General features: G+C 41.0%; 1 protein-coding gene across 1 annotated transcript; it reads left to right on the top strand.

Moving 5' to 3' along the window:
- Positions 1-1,198: 1,198 nt before the first annotated feature.
- Positions 1,199-27,572, top strand: LOC125305042 (integrin alpha-2-like). Its single transcript, XM_048259637.1, has 30 exons — positions 1,199-1,338; positions 5,178-5,301; positions 9,185-9,294; positions 9,581-9,672; positions 9,779-9,893; positions 10,179-10,306; positions 10,397-10,545; positions 10,755-10,905; positions 14,522-14,687; positions 14,931-15,004; positions 15,351-15,489; positions 15,820-15,965; positions 16,481-16,624; positions 17,652-17,855; positions 18,048-18,178; positions 19,232-19,395; positions 19,859-20,007; positions 20,188-20,298; positions 20,478-20,563; positions 21,376-21,517; positions 21,896-21,988; positions 22,077-22,153; positions 22,834-22,917; positions 23,070-23,172; positions 23,694-23,804; positions 24,197-24,307; positions 25,327-25,440; positions 25,652-25,741; positions 26,039-26,155; positions 26,614-27,572. The coding sequence occupies exons 1-30, from the start codon at positions 1,290-1,292 to the stop codon at positions 26,704-26,706; spliced, it is 3,567 nt and encodes a 1,188-aa protein (XP_048115594.1). The 5' UTR covers positions 1,199-1,289; the 3' UTR covers positions 26,707-27,572.
- The last annotated feature ends 388 nt before the right edge of the window (positions 27,573-27,960 follow it).

Raw genomic sequence — 27,960 nt, forward strand, 5'->3', positions numbered from 1 at the left:
CACCTCAATAGTTATGGATCAATTTACAATGTATGACCTGATAAGAGAGTAATTACTAGCTTCCTGTCTGACCAACCTCTATGAGACATTAAACTATAAGAGCAAACACACAGCAGCTTCTCATGCCATCATGACACAATGCATTCCTCGGTGGTTGTGGCAAACCATAAGTCTTGCCCTAATACTGTTACATTTCACACAATCTCTAAAATAAACAGTTCCAAGAAGACCACACACAACACAATCTACACAAGCACACACACACACACACACACACACACACACACACACACAACACACAAGCACACAACCGTCCAAACAAGTACACACACAAGCTATTGCAAGCAAGCATAAAACATTTTTGTCACTTCCTAGGGGCATATTTGTCTGTATACAAGTAGGCTACAAGGTGTTCAATGATTCTCTTGAAAGCATGAACAATGCCATTTTCTTTACTTATGTCTGTGCAGAGGAGTAAACATGTATAGTATGCTGAACCAGTAGAAATTTCACAGCAGTGCCCAAGACCGGTACATCTATCAACCCCTCACCACCTTTCCTTTCTCTCTCTGAGCGTAGGTATGAAGTCTGTTAGAGACTTTCACACTTGGTCACAATGGTTCCAGGTGGCCACCTCTCTCTCTCTCAACCACCTGCATAACTCGATTTAAATTTAACTCGAGAAAAAAAAAAAAAGCGAACTGGTGGAAGTGTAGGCTGCTGCCAGGTTTAGGGGCTGGTCAATTTGAATTATACAGAACTGGAGGACTATGCGGTGTTGTTCAATATGGATTTATTTGTCACAACCAAATATAATAGCATGACACAATAACACAATAGCCAATCTATGCAAATATAAATATAGAAAGTATAGGGCGCCAGCACTCAGACAGGTCAATCTTGTAAGAAGTCAATACAGTATATAGCTAACCACTTCCCATAGAAAACCAGTGTGTCGGTGTGTGGCACTGGCAGCAGGCAGCATCCTCTTTTTCTTTAGAATATCCTCATTCATTCCAAGAAAAAGGGCTAGGCCTACATCTTATCTTGGACATTATCTCAGATCAGCCGAATATGGACTGAACTTCCCTTGCAACGCACAACTGCAATCGCAGTTTTGCAACGTGAAAGCGTGGTGGATGAGGCGTCGGTATGTGAGAGCCATTACCTGGAGTGAGGCAACTTCGTCTACGTCACGATTAGTCTCTGCTGGTCCGCCTTCCGCGTGGTCTGGTGGTCTGTGTTCTGCTTGGTCTTCAAAGTTATTTACCCCTCACAGACGTTCGGACATGGACATATTTCTTCACAAGATGTTTACGTTGCTGCTTTTTATTCAATGTAAGTTCAGCCTTTCCGGAACAGTGAATGTTTCTTGACTTGCTTAGTGTTCATCTTAAAAAAATGCGCAACATGCATGTATGTGTGCACCTTGCTGTTGGTGGTGTTGAGGGTGTGTTGCGTAGGATTCCTTTTTGACATCGGCTTTTGGTGTAAAGTTGAGGTCAATTCACAGTTTATTTTAATTAAACATGCCAGTTGTATAAAAAAGTACACTATATTTACAGCCCATTTAAATGTGAAACAGTTGCTAGGACTGATTGAAATTAAATCTGCCATTAATCGGCGGATCACGGATCGACATGCTACCTAAATCGGCAAGATAGGGTCTAACCATCTGCCCCGAAAACAGTCGTCCGGTAGGGATTCACAGATGTAAAGATCTAGCAGTAGCTAATGATTGTGGGGAGTTGCATTAATATTACACGAATACAACAGTGGCATAACCCAAATGCTTTTCAGGTTATCAAAGGCCCAGGTAATTAATTGACAAATGTGTTCAATTGACCCTCAACCCTCCGAGTCCATATACTTTTTGGAGGCGATACCTGAACACCTTTCACCTCTTCACTAACAGCATTTTGTCATGGATTGTCAGGGGTCCCAAAACAGCTACTGTTGGCCAGGACAGATAGGCAGATCCACCTGACTATAGCACACAGAGCTAGAATCTAAACTGGGTTTTTCAGCTTACTGACCACAAAGCAGCCAGTGGTGTGGAACTACATTGGAGTAGAATCAGCAGTTAGAAGGGTCAATGACAATCTCTCTCTCTCTCTCTCTCTCTCTGGCACATTGTCATGCTGGTTTCCTATGTCTGTCGTGCCAGACTGTCGTATTCCCTTTAAAAAGCTCCTCTTTGTTGGCCGCAGAGCTCGCCCTTTGCCTGGAATTCCCGTTTCCACGGTGACAGATGGGAAGCCCACTGGGTGAGCATATGGGTGACCTCCGTCATGGTGGTCAAGCTCAGGGGCGAATTTCTCCACACTTGTCACTCAGCGACTCTGCAGCAGGACCCAATCTGTTTGCCAGCATTAAAACGGAAACCATGAAGGCTGAATTATCAGACAGTGACCTTCTATATACTGAGACCCACACCCTCAATAAAAGGCTGGCTGCTCAAAGCGTCAGACTTCTAGAATGGTGGATGAATGGTACATGGGTTTCGAGTGTGGAACAGCAGTAGTAAGGACGAAACTGTTTGCATTGCCTATTACTCCCCAACTTTATTTTTGTTTTACAAGTACGATGTTGAGTGACCCCTGCTGAGTCATAAGTATTCACATTGTCTAGGGGTGTGTCTTTGTGACCCACCTTTGTAAACATAGGAAGTGTGTCTTATTGTGCAACTCTGGAGTGGATGATTATGTGCCAGCATGTTGTCTCACTGTTTTGAAAAAAGAAATACCCCTCATTGAGTTTCTGGTTTGTGGGATTTGCTTTGGGTTTGTTTGATTTATGCCATCTTCCAGTGTTTGCTGATGTTAGTTTTTGTGTGGTATACAGAAAAATGCTTATGGTGAGGAGGATGGGGGCCACCCACTCCCTGTAGGAGGAAAGAGCTGGCAGATAAACACTAGTTGAAGACCTCATGAAGCTCCCACTCATTTAATGTCAATTAGTGTCAGCTTATGACAATAAATGAGTAGCTGATCAACCTGGTAACACCTAGAGATACTCTTGGTGTGCTCACCACAGTGTTAAGTCTAACACTTTGGTGTGGCAGGGCTTCTTCTTGTCATTTTTTCTTCCTCCATCTCTCTTTTCTGCTTTGTACATGGTAATAAAATTGAACATGTCCTGCTCTGAACCTAGATGACCTTTGTGTGTAGAAGTTCTACGATTGTCGGAATGTCCCACTACAGAGAGATGCATGAGAGATTCTCATGAGAAAATTATACCATGTTAGGTAGATGATGTTGTTCTGTACTGGAAGTTCATTGAAGAGCCAATGAGTCACCTTACTCTGCCTGTTCCTAGATATTTTTTGGAGAGTCGAATAGATGGCTTGTGGATGATAGTCAGAGAAAAATAGAGGTGCAATCCTTCTGGCTTGATCCTTCTGTGCGTGATAAGTACTGTTTGTGATCTTCAGCAGTGCACTAATAAGAGTCTCTCTGTCTCTGCTGCCCCTATGTTTAGTTGTAAGTTGCCATTGCTCTGACATGTCTTAGCCTCAGACTACTGACTGGAAGATAGGGTCGTGCCACAGCTTGTTCAGATTTTGGTGATCTCTAATACACGTCAATGCTAGAACTTGAATCCCAGTCCCAGTTCCACCCAATGTATCTGATGATGTCATATCTCAAGACGCCATCACTTAAGCTGCCCTGTTAGTATTTGTCTGTTTTTGTATAATATATTTTTATGGCCAGGCACTCGATTGCATTCCTACAAAGGGTAATGAAGACTATCAACTTATTTTTGTCAATAAAACAAAAGCAAACAAATACACTTCATCATCCTGCACTGATGGTATCAAGTTGCATGTAGTATATATCTATGGCACTGTACAAAAAGATTAGCACACTCAACATAATCTAGACAAGTAATTTTGTTGCTTTGACTGAGTAATGTTGTCAACGTGTAGTGTCAAGTTTATTACACCTTCAGTAAAGTTAACACCACACGTTTACACTTCTGTAAACATTACAGTCGTGGCCTACTGGTTAGCACTTCGGACCTGTAACCGCAGGGTTGCCGGTTTGAAACCCAACCAGTAGGCACGGCTGAAGTGCCCTTGAGCAAGGCACCTAACCCCTCACTGCTCCCCGAGCGCCGCTGTTGATGCAGGCAGCTCACTGCGCCGGGATTAGTGTGTGCTTCACCTCACTGTGTGCTGTGTGTGTTTCACTAATTCACGGATTGGGATAAATGCAGAGACCAAAAGAGTATATATATATATACACATTCTGTCTAAGCAACAAGATGATTTGACTTGGTGATATTGAGTGTGTTAATCTTCTTCACTAGCCTGACGTAGTCATACTCAATTCTAGTCAGAATATGAGTCTGATACTGCTCCATTGGGACATAATTATGGGGCGTGTTTCAACCGATACAGGGGGGGAATGCCTCTGCAAGAGCAGAGCAACGAAATAGCTTACCGTGAGGTGTAGGAAGAAAACACACGAACCATTCTTCTTCTCCACAAATGCCTTAACATTGTTTTCTGGTCTTTTGTAAAAGTTAGTGCCGTCAATAACTCCTAGCCTACAACACTCATTAGCGAAATCTAAGAGATACGTAGTAGGGTAAAACTGATAGCCTATATCCCCTCCGTTTTTAAAAATAGTTCTACAAACATGTTAAACAGCTGGGAAAGGCTGTCGCAAATCCCTCGAACAAGTGGTCAATCAGAGATTTCAATCGAACAAGGGAACATGTCGCAATGCAACAGTGCTGTTTTCCCTTGATGAAAGTGAAACCACAGTTTTCCCACATCTCAACTTTGGCCAAAGTTTTCAGAAATAATAATTTTCATTGATAAAACCTCATTAAATAATATGCATTTTCCATACGGGGTCTTAAAAGCCATGTATCCTTCTAGCCACAGCGTTTTTGTTTCAAACATAAGCCTAATCTAAGCGTGCTCAGATGATGTGATAGACCAGGCGATGTTGCTCACCTTTCCATCATCGTAAAGCCCGATTTGATTGGTCCGCCCGATCTAGGGCGAGCATACTTGCTCCACATTGGAGCAATGCCAGACCGAACTTCCCGACCTCAAATGTTGTGGGAGGGACTAAGTTGGAATGGCACCCAGGCTACTTGTTCAGTATAAAGAGTAGAATGTATAATAAGCAATGCATATTAATGGTATCCTCTTCTTTTCACAGGTTGGTTGATTCCACATTGCCAGAGTTTTAATGTAGGGACGTCAGGAGCCAAAGTGTTCTCTGGACCTGCGGTGGAGGAGTTTGGTTACACCGTTCAGCAATTCACCAATCACTTAGGGAAATGGTATGGCCTCAACATGTTTGTGTATGTTTGTGTATGTATGTGTATGTATGTATGTATATATATATATATATATGTGTGTGTGTGTGTGTGTGTGTGTGTGTGTGTGTGCATTGTTACGGCCCAGGCTCGTGTGGACAGAAAACATGAAAGGGAGACGAACACTGAATGAAATTATCACAAATATTCATTGGTATCACAAAAGTATGTCTAGGGGATGTGGGATCATCTGGTTGAGAGTGTAAGTGATTGGAACGCCGGCAGGAAAATCAGGGCGAGAGTGGTGGATGTGTGTTGTATAGTGAAAGGGAAATGTATGCGAGAGTGAGTGAGTGCGTGCATGAATGTATGTTGTGAGCCTGAGTCTGTGTGTGTCTGGTTCGTGCGCTTTTAAAGCCCATTTGCGCACAGGTGTGGCTTAATTGGCAATCAAGCATTCTGCTGTCTCCAGGCAGCCAAGGCTCCGCGGTAGCACAGACAGCCAGAGAGGGTCATAACAATTGTATGAATTACAACATGCTGTTAATATATTTCCAAGCAATCAAATGTCAAGTCCTTCAACTGCCATGTTAAGGTTTATGTGTTTAATGCAAAATCAATCAATGTACAAACACAGGATGTGTGTAGGAGGGTATATTTGTCCAGCTAGGTTAGTAGGCTATATATTCACAGCTTTGTTTTGAGAATCAGACAGTGCAAAGCTATGTAAGGAAGTTGCAGGTTGCATCAGCCTGTAGTCATCTCTGCAGACTGAAATGAGTCCTGCTGCATGTGAGCATTGGTTTCGCAGGCTGTGTCCAGTGGCACCTCTCTGATGAGAAATGGCCTTGCTCAGCAGGGTTGGTGGGATGTTTGATGTTCACCATCCACGCCGCAGATATGTACCCCATGCTCACTCATGTCTAAGCTAGATGGACACTATCACGCCAGAACATGCATGCTAGTGTTCTTTTGGTACCCTCTGATACAAGACATCCATATATCCTTATACCACTCACACACACACACACACACACTCATCATTGCTGTGTAGTTCCTCTCACTGCATTTATCTAGCCATGAACCACTTCCTCCTTTTCCGTCAGTGTACTTGCATCCTACAGATTCCAAGTGAGGGAATGTCGTCTTTTCTATCTGGCCCTCCAGGGACACTGCCCTGCCTTTGCAACTCCATTTCCATCTCCTGCTCAAATTACCCTTTTCATGTTTTCAGTAGCTTTCATAAACTTATTTCAAGGTGGAAAACTGCGGTAAATATCTGTAGACTTTAGTTTATAAGGTCTAACATGTTGGGGAAAGCTATATATATAAATATATATATATATAGCATATCTGTGGTTAAAATGATTTCCTGTGCCTGTTGCAGTGGAGTGAAGTCATGTGAAATTATTTAGTTTTGTTTGTATATACTAAAGCGCCTGTGCATTTTGGTTTCAGTGGGCCTGTGCATTTGTTTTTACTTTTAGGGGCGAACAAATGTACACAAATGCAGTAAAATGCCCATCTGAAGATGTATATTCTGAAGAGATCACTTTCTGTCTCTAATGCCCAATTCACACCAAAAATTTGCGATGAGACAAAACCGTTGCAGAAAGAGTTGCAGCGGTGTGGATTAAATGTTGCACGTCGTTGCCAGCTGTTGCAAGCCATCTTAAAGCATTCACCATGTGTGAATCTTTGTTTTGAACCCGTCTAACATGGCGAAAATACTGTACACTTCTTCTATTTTATCTGTGAGCCCTTTTTGTCAGATTCTGTAGAATTGCTAGTTTGCTCAAGTTTCCTAACCTACTTGAACTTGATTGTCATTCCTTCCTCAATAGTAAGTTGCTTGGGATAAAAGCAGGCCTAATGTAAATGCAGCTGTGTTTTCTTTGTGGTTTCGATACTACATCAATATTTTGAACATCGAAATACTCCACATTTCACCACTAAACTTTGTTTGAACACAGTAGATTTTAAAAAAAAGAACTAAGCTTGATTAATGCTATATTCAGGATTACTGAGGTTTGCATTAGCTCAGAAGAAAAAATAAAACGTTTACTGAGTGTGAGGTCTTGTTAAGATTACATCCAGAGCATTCCGAGCAGTCTTGAAAGTCTGTATACTTTGGCTTTGAGGAGGAGTAAGCAAGAGGGACATGCAAGAGAAGCAAGGGTGTGGGAACTCCCCCAGCAGAGTAAATTCCCTGTTGCGTCACAAGGCCAGGAAAGAGCTTGCCCTCTGCGTTGAAATGAGCCACTTCCTGTGACACAGAGAGCTTTTGTGCTGGAACTGGGAGCAGACGCCAAGCCTGTGACACACATTCCCAATCCTCAGACACCCACACAGCCGACTCAATGCCCCACCTGAGTCAGTCGATTCTCTGGGATAAGTTAAAAGACCCTGATCAGCACCACGCATACTGAAACTGAGGTGATACTTAAACCCTTTGACCCTTTCTGAGCATTGACGTGTCCCAGACTTCTTTGGAAGGGACTGTTTAGTCTCTTTCTGAGGCATATTAGAATACCTGTTTAGCGTAAAGTAACAGCATAATGTATTTGTCTCATTATAACAGGAAAACCTCCCGTTCACTATTAGAGTGAGACTAATTAAAGACTGTTATCATACTTAGTTTTGAGTTGTTACACAGGTGTATAGAGTATATGCTAGTGTATTCACACACAGATCTGTAATGAATGGGTACTGGATACTGAAAATTATGTATGGGTGTATGGTGACATTCATGATCATTATGATTCTGTGTGTGTGTGTGTGTGTGTGTGCTAAGGCATCCAGCAGGTGTATATGTATGTTTGGGTATGGGTGTATCTGTATGGTGACATTCATGATCATTATGATTCTGTGTGTGTGTGTGTGTGTGTGCTAAGGCATCCAGCAGGTGTATATGTATGTTTGGGTATGGGTGTCCTATGTATATATGGGTGCATGGGTGTAAGTATGACAGTCAGGAGTAACAGAATGTGAATACCTTGCCTGAGTAGGACTGTAAATAAATTGATAAAGGTTGATATGTCTGTACTGGTGCTGGTGCAGGTAATACATTCATGATCATCATTTTTAGAGATGACTCGTAGCAAACACTCCTCTTCCTGGTGTCAACAAATCCTAGAGTGAGCTTGCTAGTTTGCTTTTGTGATAAACTGTCCACTGATATCACCGCCAGGAATGCACGGTTTAGTCTCTTGGGATGTGTCATTAGTCTGTCCACTCAGGCTTATCTGTTTTATCTGTGGGTTGGGGCAGTTTTGCAGACAACTACACACATAATTAAATGAGTTTACTACAACACCTACACTGTCTGGCCTTAGTCATTAAGTAAGCTATTACACAAGCTGCAATCTGATTTTTATTTCTCTCATTTTTACAAGAGGATGTAGTACTGGATCTTAGTGGTGGTCTGATAGCAGCTACTATTTTTTGACAGTTTATGTCATCAGCACTTTTGAGGTTCCCATTGTTTTCACCTTGAGATTCCAGTCGTTTCTCTTTTTTGTTATTTTGAATATCCTAATGTTTATCCTACTAATGTTTATCATAATGCATATACAACATTAAAATAGTTGTAAATAAATGTGTACACTGTTCAGAATTTTCTAAGGAAATGATGGAAGCTTTTAACAATTGCCATCACAGGATATTACAGACTTATGTGGGAAATTTGGAACACTGAATTGCTATGCTTGACTCTAAATAGATTAAACAAATGTTGTTGAAAATCTGGAGTAAACATTACAATATTGTGTGCATATGTTGTGTGTGCATGGTGTGTGTGTGTGCATATGTTGTGTGTGCATGGTGTGTGTGTGTGTGTGTGTGCATATGTTGTGTGTGCATGGTGTGTGTGTGTGTGTGTATGTGTGTTATTGGTGCGGACCTCAAGGCTGCTGGTGGGTTCTCCCTGGAGTGGAACCCCTGACAATAGGAAAGGGGACATTTACAAGTGTGAGATCGCAGGCCCAGGATCCAACTGTGAGAGACTGAATCTCCAAAGTAAGAATGCCTTGCTCCCATTCCAGACATTTTCAAGAGGAACACCAGAGGTCCTGCATGCTTTAAAATGCTGCGTGAAATTTTGCTGACATTAGCCATCTGTGAAAGAGGCACCCACTCATTTTAGCGCTTGAGAATCTGTTTTGTGAGTCATTTCTATACTCAAGTCAGGATTTGATATATCTATCTTCTCACAGTCAAGAGAGCTATTTACAAAACAACCTGTGGCAATGTGAGAGACATTTCAGTAATGAGTGATGCAGTTCATTCATTTCACCTTTTGCAGACACAGTCGCTGTACCGACTGTGATGGATGTCAACGTCAACATGAGTCTGGGTTTGACACTCATGCGAACAGCAAACAATGACAATTTCATGGTAATGTTCCTTTCTGTGAAGTTTGATAAAAAAATAACTTAGGCCTACTGTTCTTTCGTATCATTTTTAAATCTCTTCTGACTGTTGTGTGTGTTGACCCTTGCAGACATGTGGGCCACTCTGGGCCCAGAGGTGTGGCAGTCAGTATTATTACCCTGGGGTGTGTGCTGAGGTCACCCCACGATTCAGCTCACTTCCTGCATTTGCTCCTGCCCTTCAAAGTAAGAGTCTGTACATTTCTCAACTGATATTATACCCTAAGTACAGTTCTTAACACTGTACTGTACAATTATAATAAATGTGACTTGGACTTTGAAAACATGCGTACCGGTATGCATTTTTGGTTAATAGTTACTAAGCAGAGCAATAACCATTGGCCTTACTTGCAGAAAGTGTACAGAGCATATTCATTAAAATACCAATGCAGAGAGTGCTACTCAATTCATTTCATAACTTTTCTCAGCCTGTATTATTGAATTTTACATTTCAACTGAATATTTTAACAGCATGTGGAGGCCCAATGGATGTAGCTATTGTGTTAGATGGTTCAAACAGCATCTATCCATTTAAGCCAGTTGCTGACTTTCTTGTGAAACTTTTGGAGAACCTTGACATTGGACCCCAAAACACTCAGGTGGGTTAGAATTGTCTCTTCTCTATCTTTAAATTACTATGTTGACACATTTTCTTACAGAGGTTTTCTATTTTAATCGTTTTCTTTTAGGTTAGTGTCCTGCAGTACGGGGAGGACACAGAGTTCCAGTTCAAATTGAATTCGTACAAAACCAAATCGGCTATGCTAGCTGCTGCAGGCAAAATCCAACAGAAAGGTGGACTGGAGACCAGAACATTTGCAGCCATTCAGTATGCCAGGTACTTATTTCATATACACCTCCCAGCTCCTGGAGCTTCACGGCAAAAACAAACATGACAGTAGTCTTTGAAGATTAATATGATCTGTCTATGTCTCTCTCCATCCAACCCTTACCCTCTTTATCCGTGTGTGTGCATATATGGTGTGTGTGTGCATATATGTGTGGGTGCATGTGTGTGTGTGTGTGTCGTGTGTGTCTGTGTGTCAGTCGGTATGCTTTTCTCCCTGAGAATGGAGGTCGTGCGGGTGCTACTAAAGTAATGGTGGTGGTGACTGATGGGGAGTCTCATGACAAAGAATTGCGAGACCAAGTCATTGCAGCGTGTGAGAGGGGGAAGATCACCCGCTTCAGTATTGCTGTAAGTAAAATGGGCTGAGAAGTATGGGATCATTTGTAACCATTCGGCTGTACATGTAATGCTTGATTGTGCACAGAGCTTTTGGATTGCATGTACAGACAGACATGCCCACATGGGAATTGTACAAACAAAATACAGTGCGACCACATTTGTTTTGTTGCAACAATTTTTTTTCAGTAGGAAATCCGGGAAAGGAACATTAGCAGTGGGGATGAGCTGGGCATATTATACAAACAAAATTCTGCCCTTACCAACATATTCCATAGATTAGGTGGTCTCGTAAACACTACACTCTTAAACACCCGTGGTGGTTTCTTAAACACATTTTTAAGTGTAGGATCAGTTTCCATAATATGCCAATGTTTACTCAAAACTTTTTGGATACAACCGTCTTAAAAACAGATCTCAGACGGAATGTCTGAACAGAAAAAGGGAGAAAAACTTCCCAGAATTACCTGTTGTATCCAATATTCACTTGTAAGTGGATATTTTTTAAACTGGACACTGAAAACCAAAATTGAGCAAGTCCATAACCATAGGATCATTTTTCACTAAAATAATATAGAAGCTGTGAAAGAGGTGGGGATATGGTTTACTAAAAACTATGGTGGATTTTCACACTGAATGGATATCTAGGGGGTTTAATGAAGAGTTTAGTATCAGAATTAAAGGCCTTGAATGATGATGTTTACATAGGATCTGATGAATGTGGTATATGTACTTTTGAGTAAAGATATGTGTCATAATGTCTAAGTTCTAGTGTTATGAGGCGGTGAGGCCTAACCTGACTCTCGCCAGATGAATTTCGTTCCGCCTAGCTCCACTCATCCATCTGGGACCAATCCATTGGAGTGTTGCTTCAGAAGACTGGGCCTAATCAAAAAATGCTTGCATATGATTGAATAAGCCACTTGTCCGTCATCTATTGACGTTGATAAGTCACAGTCGCTTCTACGCTATGTCACATCTATGAAACTCCCGCCCTGCGTCCTGATTGGCTCAACCATACAATCTCGTGCTGATTACTGATTACTCCTTTAAAAAGTAACTTAGTTACTTCACTGATTACTTGATTTTAAAAGTAACTAAGTTATATTACAAGTTACTTTATTAGTTACTTTCAGCAGCTGCCGACAACACCCCCACCACCTCAACATAAAAATGATAACCGGTTTTGCCAATACTCACTATACTGGAAGTGCATTTTAACAGTAATGTCAACAAATGTATAGCAGACATCCCAACCTAACCTACTTAGATACTGAAATTCAGATGTTTGTTCAATAATGTCTAGTCAGTACACCAAATAAGGAAGGCCTATTGATAGAAATTGTGATAGTAAAATATGTAGATTTTGGTAGTTTGGCCTTTTCATGTAGCCTTGGCAACTAGCCATCTATTATAGGCCTGAGTAATATGCGAATGAAATTACACTTGTTAAACTCACCTCAACAAGTCTTTTGCAATCATTTAACCCGCCGTGAACAATGCTAAAGTCGCTGTTACAAACAGTGCAGTGTGCAAGACTATCATTATGTTTTACTCTTATGAGACAATTGGGTACACTTTTGTGTAGTCTGATGTGAAATGGGTCTTAAATGTTCCTTTTTGAGGGGCACTGACTCTGCCATGACGCTCCTGTTTCTAGATACACTGACTGAACTGATTAATTAAGTTCGGGAGAAAAGAGATATAAGCCCACCTACACTGAAAACTGATTGGTTGATTTAGCAAAGCAGACCAAGTTAATCCCCGAGACAAGAAGAAAGCAAAGAATATATCTTTTTACTAAAGAAAATGACAAAAATAGTAATGCACAGTGACTTAGATAAGTAACTTTAATCTGATTACTGGTTTGTAAATAGTAGCGCGTTAGATTACTCGTTACCGAAAAAAGCGGTCAAAATAGACTAACGCGTTACTGGCATCACTGACTATAAGCACTAAAAGCCTCCCGCAATTCGCAACGTAAAAGAGTATAACTGAAACCCCACAACAGCTAATCCTATCCACTAGCCCTATGTGATGGAAATGTGTGGAAGTTTGACCTAGCGTGTGGATGTGTGTGTGCGCATCAGCTTGGCAGATCCCTGTGAGAGGTCCCTTACCTGTGGCTCCCACAGCCCAAACACCAACCATGGCTCTAAGACCAACCATGTGCTATGGCCAGCACAATCATCAAGTTCTTTGTTCAGTTTTCTTTTAGGTGGTGACAATCCAAAAATATTTACCAAAGTGAGGGGATTCCAGTTTGCCTTTAGCTCCTATGGCAAACAAAAACACATGTCCCCAGGCCTCTGCAGGAGGCCTACCCAAAAAAACAATCACCCAGCCTCCCAGCGCAGGTGTGCCTTTACCAATTAGCCACAGGTAGTGATATCACTGAAGCCCCACCTGTCAGTCAGTACTCTCCCTACCATGTGACCTAACCTATCCTAACATCTAGTGATCATTCTTATATCTGTGGAGTTTTGCAACATTCTACTTATACACATGATACAGTAAAGAGAGATCCCTTGAAGACTGGAGACTGAAGATCACTTTCTAGCTATTTATACATCTTGATGGTGTGTCTGTCTAGATCAGGGGTTCTCAAACTTTTGTGGGCCGGGGACCCCTCATGGAGTGGAAAATTCTCCAAGGACCCCTCATAATCGCAACACATAAAACTTAAGTTAATCATGTAGCTGTATACCCTTTTTTCTGTTAGATGCTTATGTTATATGTATTGTAAAAACACAGAGTGCTAATACCACAATAGTCATGTTAGCAAACTTTGACAGTATGTGGGATTTTTTTAAAGGATTGTTGTTTCTTTGTCAAATGTAGGCCTATTGTGTTGAACACATAGTGTTTGCTTCACATAACTTTCATTTTGTTGGCGGTTAATTAATAGTAAAGTGTTTTGACGTATTAATGTAACGTACAGTATCAGCAGATCAATTGGGCAAATACTGATACTGTAGCATTTTTCGCCATTTAAGACAATTTCATATTTTGTAGCAAACTTTGTCTGGGACCCCCTGACAATGTGCTGCGGACCCCTGGGGGTCCCCGGACCCCACTTTGAGAACCAATGGTCTAGATGATTGTATGCTACACTATATTGCCAAAAGTATTGGGACACCTGCCTTGACACGCATATGAACTTAAGAGACATCACATTCTTAATCCATAGGGTTTAATATGACGTCGGTCCACCCTTTGCAGCTATAGTAGTAGGTAACTTTATTGTCCCCATGGGGCAGTTGGGTTGGCTATAGCAGCTTCAACTCTTCTGTGAAGGCTTTTCACAAGGTTTAGGAGTGTTGTTATGGGAATTGACTATTCTTCCAGAAGTGCATTTGGTGAGCTCGCACACACTGATGTTGGACGAGAAGGCCTGGCTCTCAGTCTCCACTCTAATTCATCCCAAAGGTGTTCTATGGGGTTGAGGTCAGGACTCTGTGCAGGCTAGTCAAGTTCATCCACACCAAACTCTCTTGCAGTGTCATGCACTTTAAGGTTCCTGATCTGATGGGTGGGGATGGGCATGTAAAGAAGAAGAGAGGAGTGACATGAAGGCTTTTAATCATTTTGCTCAGTATTGATGATGGATACTTTTCATGCATTTCAGGTCCTTGGTTACTACAACAGAAACAGCATAGATCCCAAAACTCTCATTGCAGAAATCAAGTCTATAGCCAGCACCCCAACGGACAGACACTATTTTAATGTGTCTGAGGAAGCAGCCCTGCTGAAGATAGCAGGAACCCTGGGAGAACGCATTTTCAACATAGAGGGTATGTGTCCTTGTTTGCTTTCCTTCTCATCTGCTCTCAGACATGCTAATTGTTGTTAGCTATGATTAGTGGTCAAAAATAAACTGTGGTTGTTTGTAGTTACCATATTGTTTCTAATTAGCCATGACTGCGGTGTGTGTGTGTGTGTCTGTATGTATGATGTATGTCTCTCTCTCTCTCTCTCTCTCTCCCTGTCTGTGTGTGTGTGTGTGTGTGTGTGTGTTATGGTCATGGTGTCTGCAGGAACTGGCAAGGGTAGTAATTTCCAGATGGAGTTTGCCCAAGTTGGTTTCAGTGCTTATCAGACCAGTAAAAAGGTATTTTGCTATTCCCTTATTCCCATTACCCATCACCACAACAACCATACATTCACATATGATATATTGAAGTTACATTTTTCTCATTGAATGGAATGCTTGTATTGTTTGTTGTTAAAATATACAACCTTCTTTCAACCAGCAGTTGTAATTCCATTCAGATTGATTAAAGGGAGCAAATGAATATCGATGTGACTTTATATGCAAATATTATGTGACTATCATACTGTACTACTAATACTAATATTGCTTGTAGCAATGCCTTACCTGTGTATACTGTATTCAATTCTGCGGTATTCTCATGTTTAAAGGGGCTCTGTGGCTCACTCTGGTGTGGTTGTTGCAGGATAGCCTGATGTTTGGAGCTGTGGGAGCGTATGGGTGGAGTGGAACGGTTGTTCATCAAACAGGCCAGAAATTTGACACGCTGCCCCAGAAAGTCTTTGAAACCACTCTGGATGACAGGAACCACAGTTCTTATCTGGGTGAGGGGAGTGGATGGAATATTCCAGATATACTTTCTACATTCTTAAAACAAATGTGTTGAAAACAACACAACTTGTGTTGTTTTTAACACATCTCTATGTCCAAATAGGGACAACAGAATTGTTGTTCTAACACATTTGTTTTAAGAGTGCAATGTTTCTGTGGTAATTTCTTGCTGATATCTTGCCACAAGATAAAAAAAAAACAGATAGGTTCAAGTCTGCCCAGGGTCATTTCCTGATCCCACCCCATGTCTCTCTCCCACTCGCTTCCTGTCACACTCTCTACTGTCCTGTCCGCTGAGACCAGTACTTTCTTTGCTCCCTCAGGCTATTCTGTGACATCACTGAGGCACGGCAGCACTGAGTACTTTGTGGCTGGAGCCCCGCGGGCGAACCACTCTGGCCTGGTCGTGGTCTACACACTGGACAGCTCAGCACAGGCCTCCATCATAGACACCCAGAGGGGGACTCAGGTAACTCCATGAATGCCAAACGGTCCTAGTTAATCTGTTGTGACAACCATGACTGGAAATGATTATTCATGGTCGTCATGTCACCAGTGCGATTCATGGACACAATCCAGTCTATAGCATTGCTTTTTATCTGGCTCGATGGTGTTTTAAGCCCCCACCGTCGACTTCAAGGCAGCGCTGTGACCACGACATCAAGGCACCTAACCCTAACCTTAATCCTTGCCTAACCCTAGTGCCTTTCATGCAGTGCTGCCTGGAAGACAACGTCGGGGGCTTAAAACACCTAACACCTTTTATCTGTGTCACACTATACATTTACTTGGCCATGCTGTAATTTGGGCTATTTCATCACAATGTAATGAAATATTTGTAATGCATGTGAAAAAGATGCATATATTGGAATTGCCAACATATATTGGAATTCTAATTTATCACACTGATTGATCGGTTGACGGTCAATTATGCATCTGGTTATTTTTCAACACTCTGCTTTGACTGTTGTGTTTCTTTTGTAGGTGGGCTCCTACTTTGGCAGTGTGCTGTGTCCTGTGGATGTGGACAAAGATGGCGTGACGGATGTGCTGCTGGTGGGAGCGCCCATGTTTATGAGTGAGGACAAGAAGGAGACGGGGAAGGTCTACGTGTTCTCCATCACCAATGTGAGTAAGAGCCTGTTTGTCACATCATCACCAACATGAGTAAGAGCCTATGGGTCACATCCTCACCATCATGAGTTAGAACCCTGTGCTGTCATTGATCAAACAGCCCTCGATTCGCCTTATTCAGGCGGCAGCCATTGTGTAAACCAAAAAGAGGCTACAGGGTACACTGACTATATCATTAATGGATTTTTGCCATCTACTGGCGAATGCATAGAACACAACAATCCCATGGTTTGTGTACCCATTAGCCTTGTTTTGGTTTACAACGGCCGCAACCTGAATAAGGCAAATGGGTCTCCATGACAACCCAGATCCTCCCCCAGCCCTGGACTGAGTTGGGTTGAGTTCTTCAAAAATCTACGAAAGATCTATTCCTTCAGAGCTTTTCAATGGCATATTAGAGTAAATCTGATATATCTGATTTAGGACTGATTCAGAAAGATTAGTTCCTTAAAAAAAAAAAAAAAAAAAAAGCTTTGTAATAAATAAGTTTGGAATGTGGGAGGAATTGAGCTTTGTTCTACTGAGCTTTCTTTCCCATTTGTTCCATGTCAGGAAGCAAACTTATTCATGCTCTCAAAAGCACAAGAAAAGAAAGGCTATTATTAACTACCCAGCAGAAAGCCCGGGATATCCCCTCAGCCAGGAGCATTTAGGAGCTCTATCAAGACCATGGATGGAGCGGGCAGGGTGCCAGAGAAAATATTGTGAAATACAGGGCAGTAGTCTGTAAGCAGAATTTCAACCATTCAATTAGATCACTGTTTAAAGTGTCCCTTTGTAAATAATCTAGTGGTCGAAACAAAAATATTGGTTTAGGAATTGAGGAGTCATCACAACTTCCACTGTCATATAAGGGAATAGCTCTGGCTGCCTGTTCTGCTGAATCAGAGGGGATATCTACTGGCAGACAGACTCTGATTGTTTGCACTGTGAAGGCCTGTAGCTTTCAGAAATTATATATTTTCTGTTGTATAGTCTGTAGATATTATATATGGGCTAAGCCTTAGATTGATCATTTTAGGGGATTCTGAGTGACCAGGGCATCCTAGTCGGTTCTTCAGCTGTGGAGAACGCCCGATTTGGGATGGCCATCTCTGCCATGCCTGACCTCAACCTGGATGGCTTCAGTGACGTTGTGGTGGGAGCACCTCTGGAGGACAACAGCCATGGAGTCATTTACGTCTATTTTGGAGACAAGACCACTATCCGAATGCAACACTCACAGGTATACCTGTAAAATACCTCTTCTTAGGCAGATCCTGTGGAACACAAAAGCATTAACTGCTACCTGCTATTTGATCACAGCAGCTAAAGGTAACAATAGTTTCATTAATTCATGTAATGGTAATGTAAATGGTAATTCATGGTTGTCATTAAGGTGCTCCAAGTAGTCACGTCATGGTGTTGGTTGTTGTAGAGAATTGTGGGGCTGAAGGTGGACCCTGCGCTGCAGTACTTTGGACGCTTTCTGGATGGCAGTGGAGACATGAACGGAGACACCATCCCAGACATCTCAGTAGGAGCTTATGGGAAGGTGGTGCAGCTATGGTGAGTCCACACCATGAAGACCATACATTTAAATATTGCTATTAGATAAATCTACATGTATTGCTATTAAATGTTCTAAATATATGTGTGTACATGTATGATGTATTGTAAAAGTGCAGATTTGGAATGCTAAAGGCCATATGCTGAGTACCAGATATTCCATGGCCAATGACATTTAGGTTGGTTTTTCCTTTCCCATGATTCCAAATGTAGCAGAGGAACAGCTGTGTTGATTTGCCATGGGAATAGTAGATTAGTTTGGGGAAGGTCTACGTGTTCTCCATCACCAATGTGATCCCACTCCTCCTCCCTCCCTCCACATTAATGGCTAAGTGAAGAGAGGGTCCATCCAGCTGTGTCTTCTTATACCATTTTTCCTTGAGTGGCCTCAAATTAAAGGAGAAGTTCGGAGTTTTTTCACAAAGATCTCGTTTTGTCTAGGTCACCGAGTACTGCCGTTACGAAAAGAAACAAACAAAAACGGTGCTACCTAGTTTGAGTTAGCAAGGCAGCTACACTGCTTGATCTGGGGGAAAACTCATGGGTCATGACTCCGGACTTCTCCTTTAATAAAACCAGATTAACACACAATGGTTCTAACCACTAAGCCACTCCATTATCACATGTTAGCTAACAGTATTGCGTTAATATGACCAGATTAACACGCAATGGTTCTAACCACTAAGCCACTCCATTATCACATGTTAGCTAACATCTAACCACTAAACCACTCCATTATCACATGTTAGCTAACAGTATTGCGTTAATATGACCAGATTAACACGCAATGGTTCTAACCATTAAGCCACTCCATTATCACATGTTAGCTAACAGTATTGCATTAATATGACCAGATTAGCACACAATGGTTCTAACCACTAAGCCACTCCATTATCACATGTTAGCTAACAGTATTGCATTAATATGACCAGATTAACACACAATGGTTCTAACCACTAAGCCACTCCATTATCACATGTTAGCTAACAGTATTGCATTAATATGACCAGATTAACACGCAATGGTTCTCTTTAATTCTCCTCCCATCTTCAGGTCCAGAGGCGTGGCTGCAGTCACTGCTCAGGCCTCCTTCACGCCTGACAAGATCAGCATCCTGAAAAAGGACTGCCGCTTAGGCGGAAGGCAGGCCTCGTGTTTCACTGCCAGGGTGTGTTTCAGTGCCAGCTTCAGGCCCAATAGGCCTGTAGGACCAGTGGGTAAGCCTGTCCCGTCATGCACTGAAATGCACTGCACTGTGAACACAATGTGATATGACTTTCTTTTTTGCACTGTTTTGTTTTTATTATCTGGGCTTGCATTTTGAGGCATACAGATGCATCTCAAAAAATGGTGAATGTCATGAAATGTCATATAATCCAGAAGCAATACACATCAAGTGAAATATTTTAAGCCTTTTTTTGTTTTGTTTTAATTTAATTTAATGGTTTCCAGAGCCTTTTATCTTTCTGTCTGGACAAGGCAATGGACTTCTTCATGATATTCTAATTTTTTGAGATGCGACTAGATGGACAGTACAGACAAATGATTCAGATTCTCTAAATTTGACAGTAATCTGAGTGGTAGTCTAGAATACAAGTTACTCATGCCTTTGTATTCTAGCACACGATACTGCCATGATATAAAGCTCGTCTTTTTTACCCACAAATCTTTTTTCTAAAGCCGTAACATATAACCTCACCCTGGATGCGGACTTGCAGTCTTCCAGAGTCAGTTCCAGAGGCCAGTTCAGTAACTCAGAATGCACTGTACAGAAAGACATACGCATCACCACGCAGCCACTGTGTGAAGACCACATAGTTTATGTGCAGGTATGCAGGAATACACACTGTTCTACTGTAAACTCACATGCGTAAATTGATGCAGTATGTAACATTTGAGTGATATAACAATACAAAGATATTACTCTTATTGTCAAAGTTTGTTCATGCTTGATGCTGCTTGTGTAGAGAGACAGGAGTTACTGACACATTTATTTCACTGTCTTGCAGGAGGCGCCTGACTTTGTCAGTTCTGTTGCTTTGCGAGTGGACATCGCCCTCCAGAATCCAGACGCCAATCCCGTCTTGGACGCATTCAGTAAAAATGCGTGGGAGTTCTTTGTGAGTGTCTGCGGTTAAGTAGAACTAAATACCAGCCTGGCAGAATTATGCATTTGATTTATTTGGTTATTCTCCAATCTATTGTTTGTACACAATGCACTGAGCTAATTTGACATAAAACGATCAAGTGCATTTGTAAAAATACTCAGGGTTGAATGCATTTCCTTTGTTTGGCTCAGATCCCATTTTCCAAGGACTGTGGCACAGACGACGTGTGTGTGAGCAACCTGCAGCTGAGTGTGAAGAGGAGTGGACAGCAGTCAAGGTGAGTCAACAGGAAAGTTAGTGTACTTGACCAGTGACTGGAGAAATGGCATCAACATAATGAGTGCACTCGACCATATAGACAGTTCCATGTACAATTGTGGTGGATAGACAGTGTGCAAGGCTGCACTTGTTTCATTATTGTTCCGTGTGTTCTTGTTCTGCATTTTTCTTGTCATGTAAGATACTGCTGGATGGAATAAATTATCACTATGTAGTATAATCTAATATAATCCAGTCAGGGAAGTGTAGCTAACAAAGAAAGACAGTAAAGTCCATGGAAAATTGTACACTTTTTTAGGGTTTAATGTGGGCAATGACACCACCCTTAATAAAGTTAACAAAGTCTTTTTTAAAAATTTAACTACATACAGCCAAGGCTTTGCTGAAAACTCCAGACTCACAATAACAACAGCACGTTGTAATGTTCTAGCAGTCTTTAACTGGCCTTTTGATTGACTTTACATACTGTACATGTATGCTGTTTAAGGACGCAGGCCTTTAGGGTTTCCCTCACTCAATTGCCTCATTGTTTTCCCATAAAACAGGACACTGTACATGTCATGATTTGATGAATGGGTGGTCAGCCATTTCAGGGAAATGCTCCTTATACAGTTACCTAAAGTGCTTGTATCACATACGTATCACATACATGTGTATCTGAAAATCAATAGGCTTCTTCAGTCATGTAGAGCTGTGTGGAACATGTTCAGAGTGTTGCCATTTACGAAGTTTACAAAGAATCTTAACCAGGCTACACAAGATTAGTTACTGTTGTGTAACATAATGTCTGGGCTTTGTCATGTTGTGCAGTTCCTCTCCCATGTTGGTGAGCCAGAAGAACAGAATACTGTCTTTCACTGTGTCAGTGACCAACAAGAAGGAGAATGCCTACAACGCCAGAGTCTCCGCCACATATTCTAAGAACCTCTTCTACGCCTCCATCACACAGCCTGTATGTATTTAACACATGTACTGCCCATATGAACTATCCTTTATGTACTACTGTAGCTACCTCAAAGTACAACTGTAAAATATATTCATGTCAGCTATGTTCTAGAACAGTGTCTTTTTTCCTGTTGTATATTGATGTTGGAGACTTATCTTATCTATGTATATTGATGTATTAATTAATATATTATATATTAATGTCAGAGATCACACCCAGACCTAGTTGTAGACTGTTGAGCCATTACTTCCTCCTGTGTCTAAATGGTGGATCAGTGGGATCAGTGCTTCATGGACCCTGGACTCTTACTCCCATATGCTGTCAGATACAGTCCAATGTGTTGCATCCATACTGAAAAGAAGGTTTATGTGCATTTTATTTCAGAGTGACGGCACAGAGGTGAAGTGCACGGCAGTGGCCGAATCTCAAAGCCTGTACTGCCAAGTGGGCTACCCTGCTCTGGAGAAAGACCAAACGGTTAGACAAAGATTAGCATAATGCACATTAATTACACTTACAAACAATATTTTTACTAGAACTTAATGATTGTGTTCATTGTCTACAGGTGACATTTGAGTTAATCTTTGACTTCAATTTTGACCAACTGCAAAAAGAAGCCAGAGTTAACTTTGAAGCCCAAAGGTAAATGTTTAATATTAATTTGTAACAGTTGCTTTTCTTTTACATTTCTCATTTCATATATTATAAGTAATCTACAGAATATATCCTAGAGCTTGTGTTTCTATTAGTGTTTTGCAAAATCTAACTTGGTTAATATTTAATTAATCTATTGTCTAATGCTCTACAGTACATGTGTTTTGCCACAAAGTAAGTAGCAACACAAACTTGAATTTGCTGGACAATGTTCCATATTGTGGTTCTGGCCTGTTGACTTTGGGCAACAATTTATTTTGGTTATGTGGTTGCCCTGCAACATTGCTCAAAAAGTTGCCCCATGCATCAGCAGCTTAAGGATGTTCTACTTGAAACATATTTCAAAACCTGTCTTTTGAAGTCTCATCTTCAAACTGCAATAAAAATGAAAATACCTCATCACCTTTCTATGTACAGTATTCATCTGCATTTATTTCTTTAAGGAAATTGAACATGTGGTGGTGGACCTTTTGAGCATAAGCTTGTATGTTTCAGATAGCGAGTTGGCTATGGCCTAGAAGTACATAATGTGCTTGCCACTAGACACTGTGGTAGTTTCAGTATGGTTTATGTGTGAATGATGCTCCAGTTCCCAGGCTGCATCACTGCCAACAAGTTTAACCAACCTCAACCAACATGAGACCAATAGTCTCTCTGTTTTCTTACAGTGACAGCAAAGAAGAAACTCCCACAGATAACAAGGTGTCTCTCTCTATTCCGGTGCAGTATGACTCGGAGATCATTATCACCAGGTATGACCACAAAGTCAGACATCTCCTACTTGAGTGTTGCTTAGCTTTTGGCTAGTCTAAAGTCAGCTGTGCACTACTATGACAATGAAATAAAGGTTGTTAAGAAAAAAATGCTTTGCAACTCATTTGTTGTCTTGCTTTGGTCTTACCAGGGAGGCCAACATGAATTTTTATGTGGTTGAAAAGGAAGACGGTGTCAAGACTACTGTTACAAGCTATGATGACATTGGCCCTGAATTCAACTTCATGCTGAAGGTAGGAGGTGGGAAATCAAATAAAAGTACAGAGAGACTTGATTTCCTGTTTGTAAATACACTTGACACTGACATGAGTATACCCAAAATGTTTTGCCTTCTTCTCTTTGCATATACTTAATTACATGCAAACCTATGGACACATGGTATGCTATAAGCTCACTTAAAGCAACGCTATATAACAATTTTGCCACTTTTTGAGGTATGTTTTTATAAACAGCTATGTTTGGTATGATCTTCACATTCATATCAATGGTATGCAGCCATGTGAAGGGCAGATAAACACACTTGGGTTTCCCACTCTGTAGTTATGCACTGTGAGCCAGGCAGAAAAGGTTGGAAATGTGTTTGCCTGCTCAATAGTTTTAGACCTGAAATTCATAATGCAGATTTAAGGTAATATTTACTGAAAAGTGTTTTGCATATAATTGAATGAATGAGTAGAGTATATTGACATGGATTGCCTAGTCATATTCTCTGCAGTCACAGCATAGGGTGATATGTAGTATTTTTCCCCAACAGGCCTCCACAGTCAACTTTCCAGTTAACCTAGTCTATCTTACTGTCTCCATGCCAACCAAAACCAAAGGAGGGAATCCACTGCTTTACGTGACTGGAGTGAAGACTGCACCAGTAAGTTGTTCCAGCACACAGTAATGCATGTTATGTTATGATGTGTGTAATCTAAGAGTTTTCCATGTGGAAGTGAGGTACGAGCGCATGCTTCTTTCCCATGATGATGCATCAACGTTACTATAGATGACATGCTACAGAATGTGTGGGAGGTAACCCAAAAAAAAAAATGTTATTTTGCAACATCAAAGTTATTTTGCAACATCCCTTTTAGTTGGCAAAGTAGTTTATAGATACATACATTTTCCTGAGTCAGATTGTATACCATTGTGTCTTTGTCATATGGCTCTCAGAGATTATATTCTAATTTATCTTGGCTGTTGAGAGTATACAGTAGGAGCTGTAGCATAGTGGTTTAGCTAGATCGTGTCTAATGTTAGCCCTCTCCCCAGCCCAGTGAAGTGAGCTGTGATGGGAGCAGGTTGATCGACCCACTGAAGATAGGGTCCAGTCCTCATTCAGCCACCTTTACCAAAGAGACCTTCGGGGACATGGAGAAACTGGTGAGTACAGTATGTGCACAATGTATGTGTGTGTGTTTACATTTCAGAAACCCGCCTAAAGTTGACTGTTGATTGTTAGGGAATACCAATAAATAGGCGTAATTTCTGGAACTTGGTGTGAGGGTCCTTTCAGCCTGGACACATGGGGGGCCCATTGCTCTGTCAGTTATGCGCTAGCTGAGCTGCGCTTTAGTAGCCTGGAATAATCCAAACTCATTCACGAAATGAATAGAGTCTGGTGACTCTCGATTGGTAAACGTTTGCAACACTTGCGCGACAGGCTTTAACTGAAATCATTGGTCCAGCCTTACCAATCACATTGATCAGAGATTCCTAACATTACTTCCTACTTCCCCTAAACTTTACTGACAATAAACAACAGTTTTCCGCTTCCCGGTCTTGCACTGCAGCCATACGCACAACAGTTGGCCTTTTTTTTTATTTTTTATAATTAATTATATTTTTATTATCAATTTCAAATATCAATTTATTATATTTTGTCCACTATTCACTGTGCTATGTTAATGGAGATCTGATGAATGTTGGTATGAAACATGGTGTCTAAGAACCATGTGACCGCCTCGGAACCAATCGCATAATAGGATAGCTTCCCTAGTTGGCCAAACCATAGGTATGTAGGTTATGGGCCAACCCTCTACATATACGGCTCTGCTAATACGCACATACAGGTGCCCTTTAGTGGATGATACGAAAACTTTTGAAGACACAGCAAATGAGATCAAGGTAAAGCACTATAGCAGATTAAACCAGAGGTGCTGATGACACAGCAATGGGGAGTAAGAAGTCACGTGACATATTCAACTCAACGCAAGTTTAAAACCGTGTTAAACTCTAAAAAGTGGCTTAGCTAGCGAGCATGGAGCAATTGCCACATGTTTACTGGGACTGGGGAGAAGGCTTAATGCATATTTATACAACTTAGGCTAGGCTTGGGGAGATTGTTGAAGGATACATCATAAATGTCCATCCTGTGCTAAATATTCTTGCTCAATCTGTAGGACTGTAAGACCTCGACGTGTGAATCAATGAAATGTGTCCTCAAAGACCTGGCCATCAAGAGCCAGTACTTTGTGAATGTGACAGCACGGATATGGAAAGGCACTTTTGCTTCTGTAAGTAACCAACACTTACCTTTACTTGGATAAAAATGTATAAATTGTGGTGCTTTGACATATAAAACTTAAACATATAGAGACTTGACATGAGGTATACAGTATATCAAATAAAGGTTGAGGTTGGTGTCCTCCCCTTATACATGAGTAAGTGCTTTGTTTAAGCTATATGGGTGATTTGTTTATGAGTTTTGTGTTTTGTTCTGTACAGGCATCATTTCAGGCCGTGACTCTCAGTGTAAGTGCTGACATGGAGACTGCCCAGCCAGAGCTGATCGTGATTACAGACAAACACCGTGAGGTAGGTCCACACCAACAAGCATCCTGTACTTAGTGTTCTACTCATCTTACGATTCTTACAATAGTGTTTTTTAGACTAATGTATGAGATAGAGAAGAGTGGTTGTATTGCATAGCGTTTAAAGCATAAAAGTTACCTGTGTATGTATTAAACATGCATTTGTGAGATCATGTACCTATATGTACTATTGGTGTAAACTGCCCTCTTCAGAGCACAGAGCGAAATGAACAGCTAAAGGATGCACAGTACTCATAGCAGGTGTCTGTTTTGTGAATGTTGTTCTCTCCGACCTCTATAGGTTGAAGTGACCATCAGCAAACTTGGCGGGAAAGGCGATGTGCCCGTTGGAGTCATCGTGGGGAGTGTGCTGGGTGGTCTGCTTCTTCTGGCTATAGCGACGGCAGTACTATGGAAGGTGGAATATTGTTCATTTTCTCTGTACATTTTCCCTAAGTCTGTTGCTCATATATGAACATATTTGTGGGATATAATGTATATTGATCTTTTGGTTTATAGTCTTTGTGACTTTTGCACTAGTGAAAAAATACAGGTAATATATATGTATGTATATAGTGTGAATGTGTGTGTATATATATATATTAAGATGCAAAATCCTTTAAATCTGTCTGACCACTTTTCTTTTCAATTAACTTTTTTAAATAACCTATAGGTTTTTGCCTACAAATAATTATTTCAGACCAGGAATAGAGTATTTAGAGGTGTTTGAAGCTAAATTATCATAATTAACATATACTATGGAGAGCATTCACTCACCATGATTTTTGACAGAGGTGGCGTTTAGAGGGTTTTGCATCTGAACTCTTCATATATAGAAATGTTATGCTAAGCTAAAATATGGTGTTGCTTTTCCAGCTTGGGTTCTTCAAGAGGAAGTACAAGCCGCTGATGAAGGACGGTGAGGCAGATGAGGGTGAAACTGAGGTGTTGAAAAACAACGCCCCCTAGAGGCAAAGTCTACTGATGCAGGATCCCAGCCCTACCCATAACAAGCACTTAGACTAATCCAGAGACTCTTTACCTCTCGGGTCCAACAAGGGTGATGTGGGAGTGACCTGGGAGGACGAACAGTGGAAAGTGGAAAGACGTTGTTCAATACTTGGCGTGTGGCATTTGCAAGGGAGGGGGAGGATGGGGTTTGGGGGGTTGCAATAAGTGGGTAATGTCTTATGAACCAAAGAGGAACTAAGAAGACTCTCTGATGTGGCGGAGAGAAGGGACAATGAGACAACTATGCTGGCATAGCAATCTCTTTCATCTAGTATCTTTTTTGTGTCTGTCGGTGGACTTCCACTGTGCTTTATAGGTTCCAAATATTTACGTCATACTACTGTAATAAGGCTACGATCAGTCAGACAGTGAACAGTCAGAGTTCTTGCATTCAGTATTATTTGCTAAAAAGCTGGGTGGCATATATATATATCTGACATAGAGACTTGAACAAATGATGGTATTTCAGTCATAGACATGCTTCATTTACGGAATCACAGAGCATACTGTATCTGCTGTATATATTTAAGAATCATGTTGTTGCTTTTCAATATTCGTCCTGTAAAATCAACATAACTTGATGCAAAAATGCACATGTTTCAGTGTATGCTGGCATATAGTCAGGGTGTTTTAAAATGTGAGCTATAATGTTAATTTATTTGAGAGTAAATGAATTTCAGACTGAATATTAGAAACACCATTTCAAATAAGAAAGCCATTAGAAACAGTCTGAATAATTAAAAAAGTCTTTACAGATATCTAGGCTATATATAACATTTATTTTATATTTGGCCTGTTATGAAATCATGTATTGAACAATTTAAGCGCAGCTCAGCTTTAAGAAACTCAAATAGCCAGATGCATGCTTAGCATTTTGTGATCATTAAGGCTACTTTCACAAACTCTGTCAGCTGTCCTCTGATTTACCAATATCTAGGCGATATTTGTAACATTTATTTTGTATTTGGCCCGTTATGAAATCATGTGGAACAATTTAAACACGTTGTAAAACTTAAAGCCCAAATTTGGAGACATCCATGTATGTCGAACTTTACTGCAAATTCAAAACTGGATTACTCTGGAACGGCTAACTGTACAGGGGACTGCTTTACACCTTTGTGTTCGGTAAGGTCTCCTGTTTATTCTGATATATGGTTTGTTATGTGTTAAAAGAAGGGTTCGTAAAGTATTCCACCGAGATGAATGGGTAGG

This window comes from Alosa alosa, chromosome 12 (genome assembly GCF_017589495.1).
Source record: "Alosa alosa isolate M-15738 ecotype Scorff River chromosome 12, AALO_Geno_1.1, whole genome shotgun sequence".
NCBI lineage: Eukaryota > Metazoa > Chordata > Actinopteri > Clupeiformes > Clupeidae > Alosa > Alosa alosa.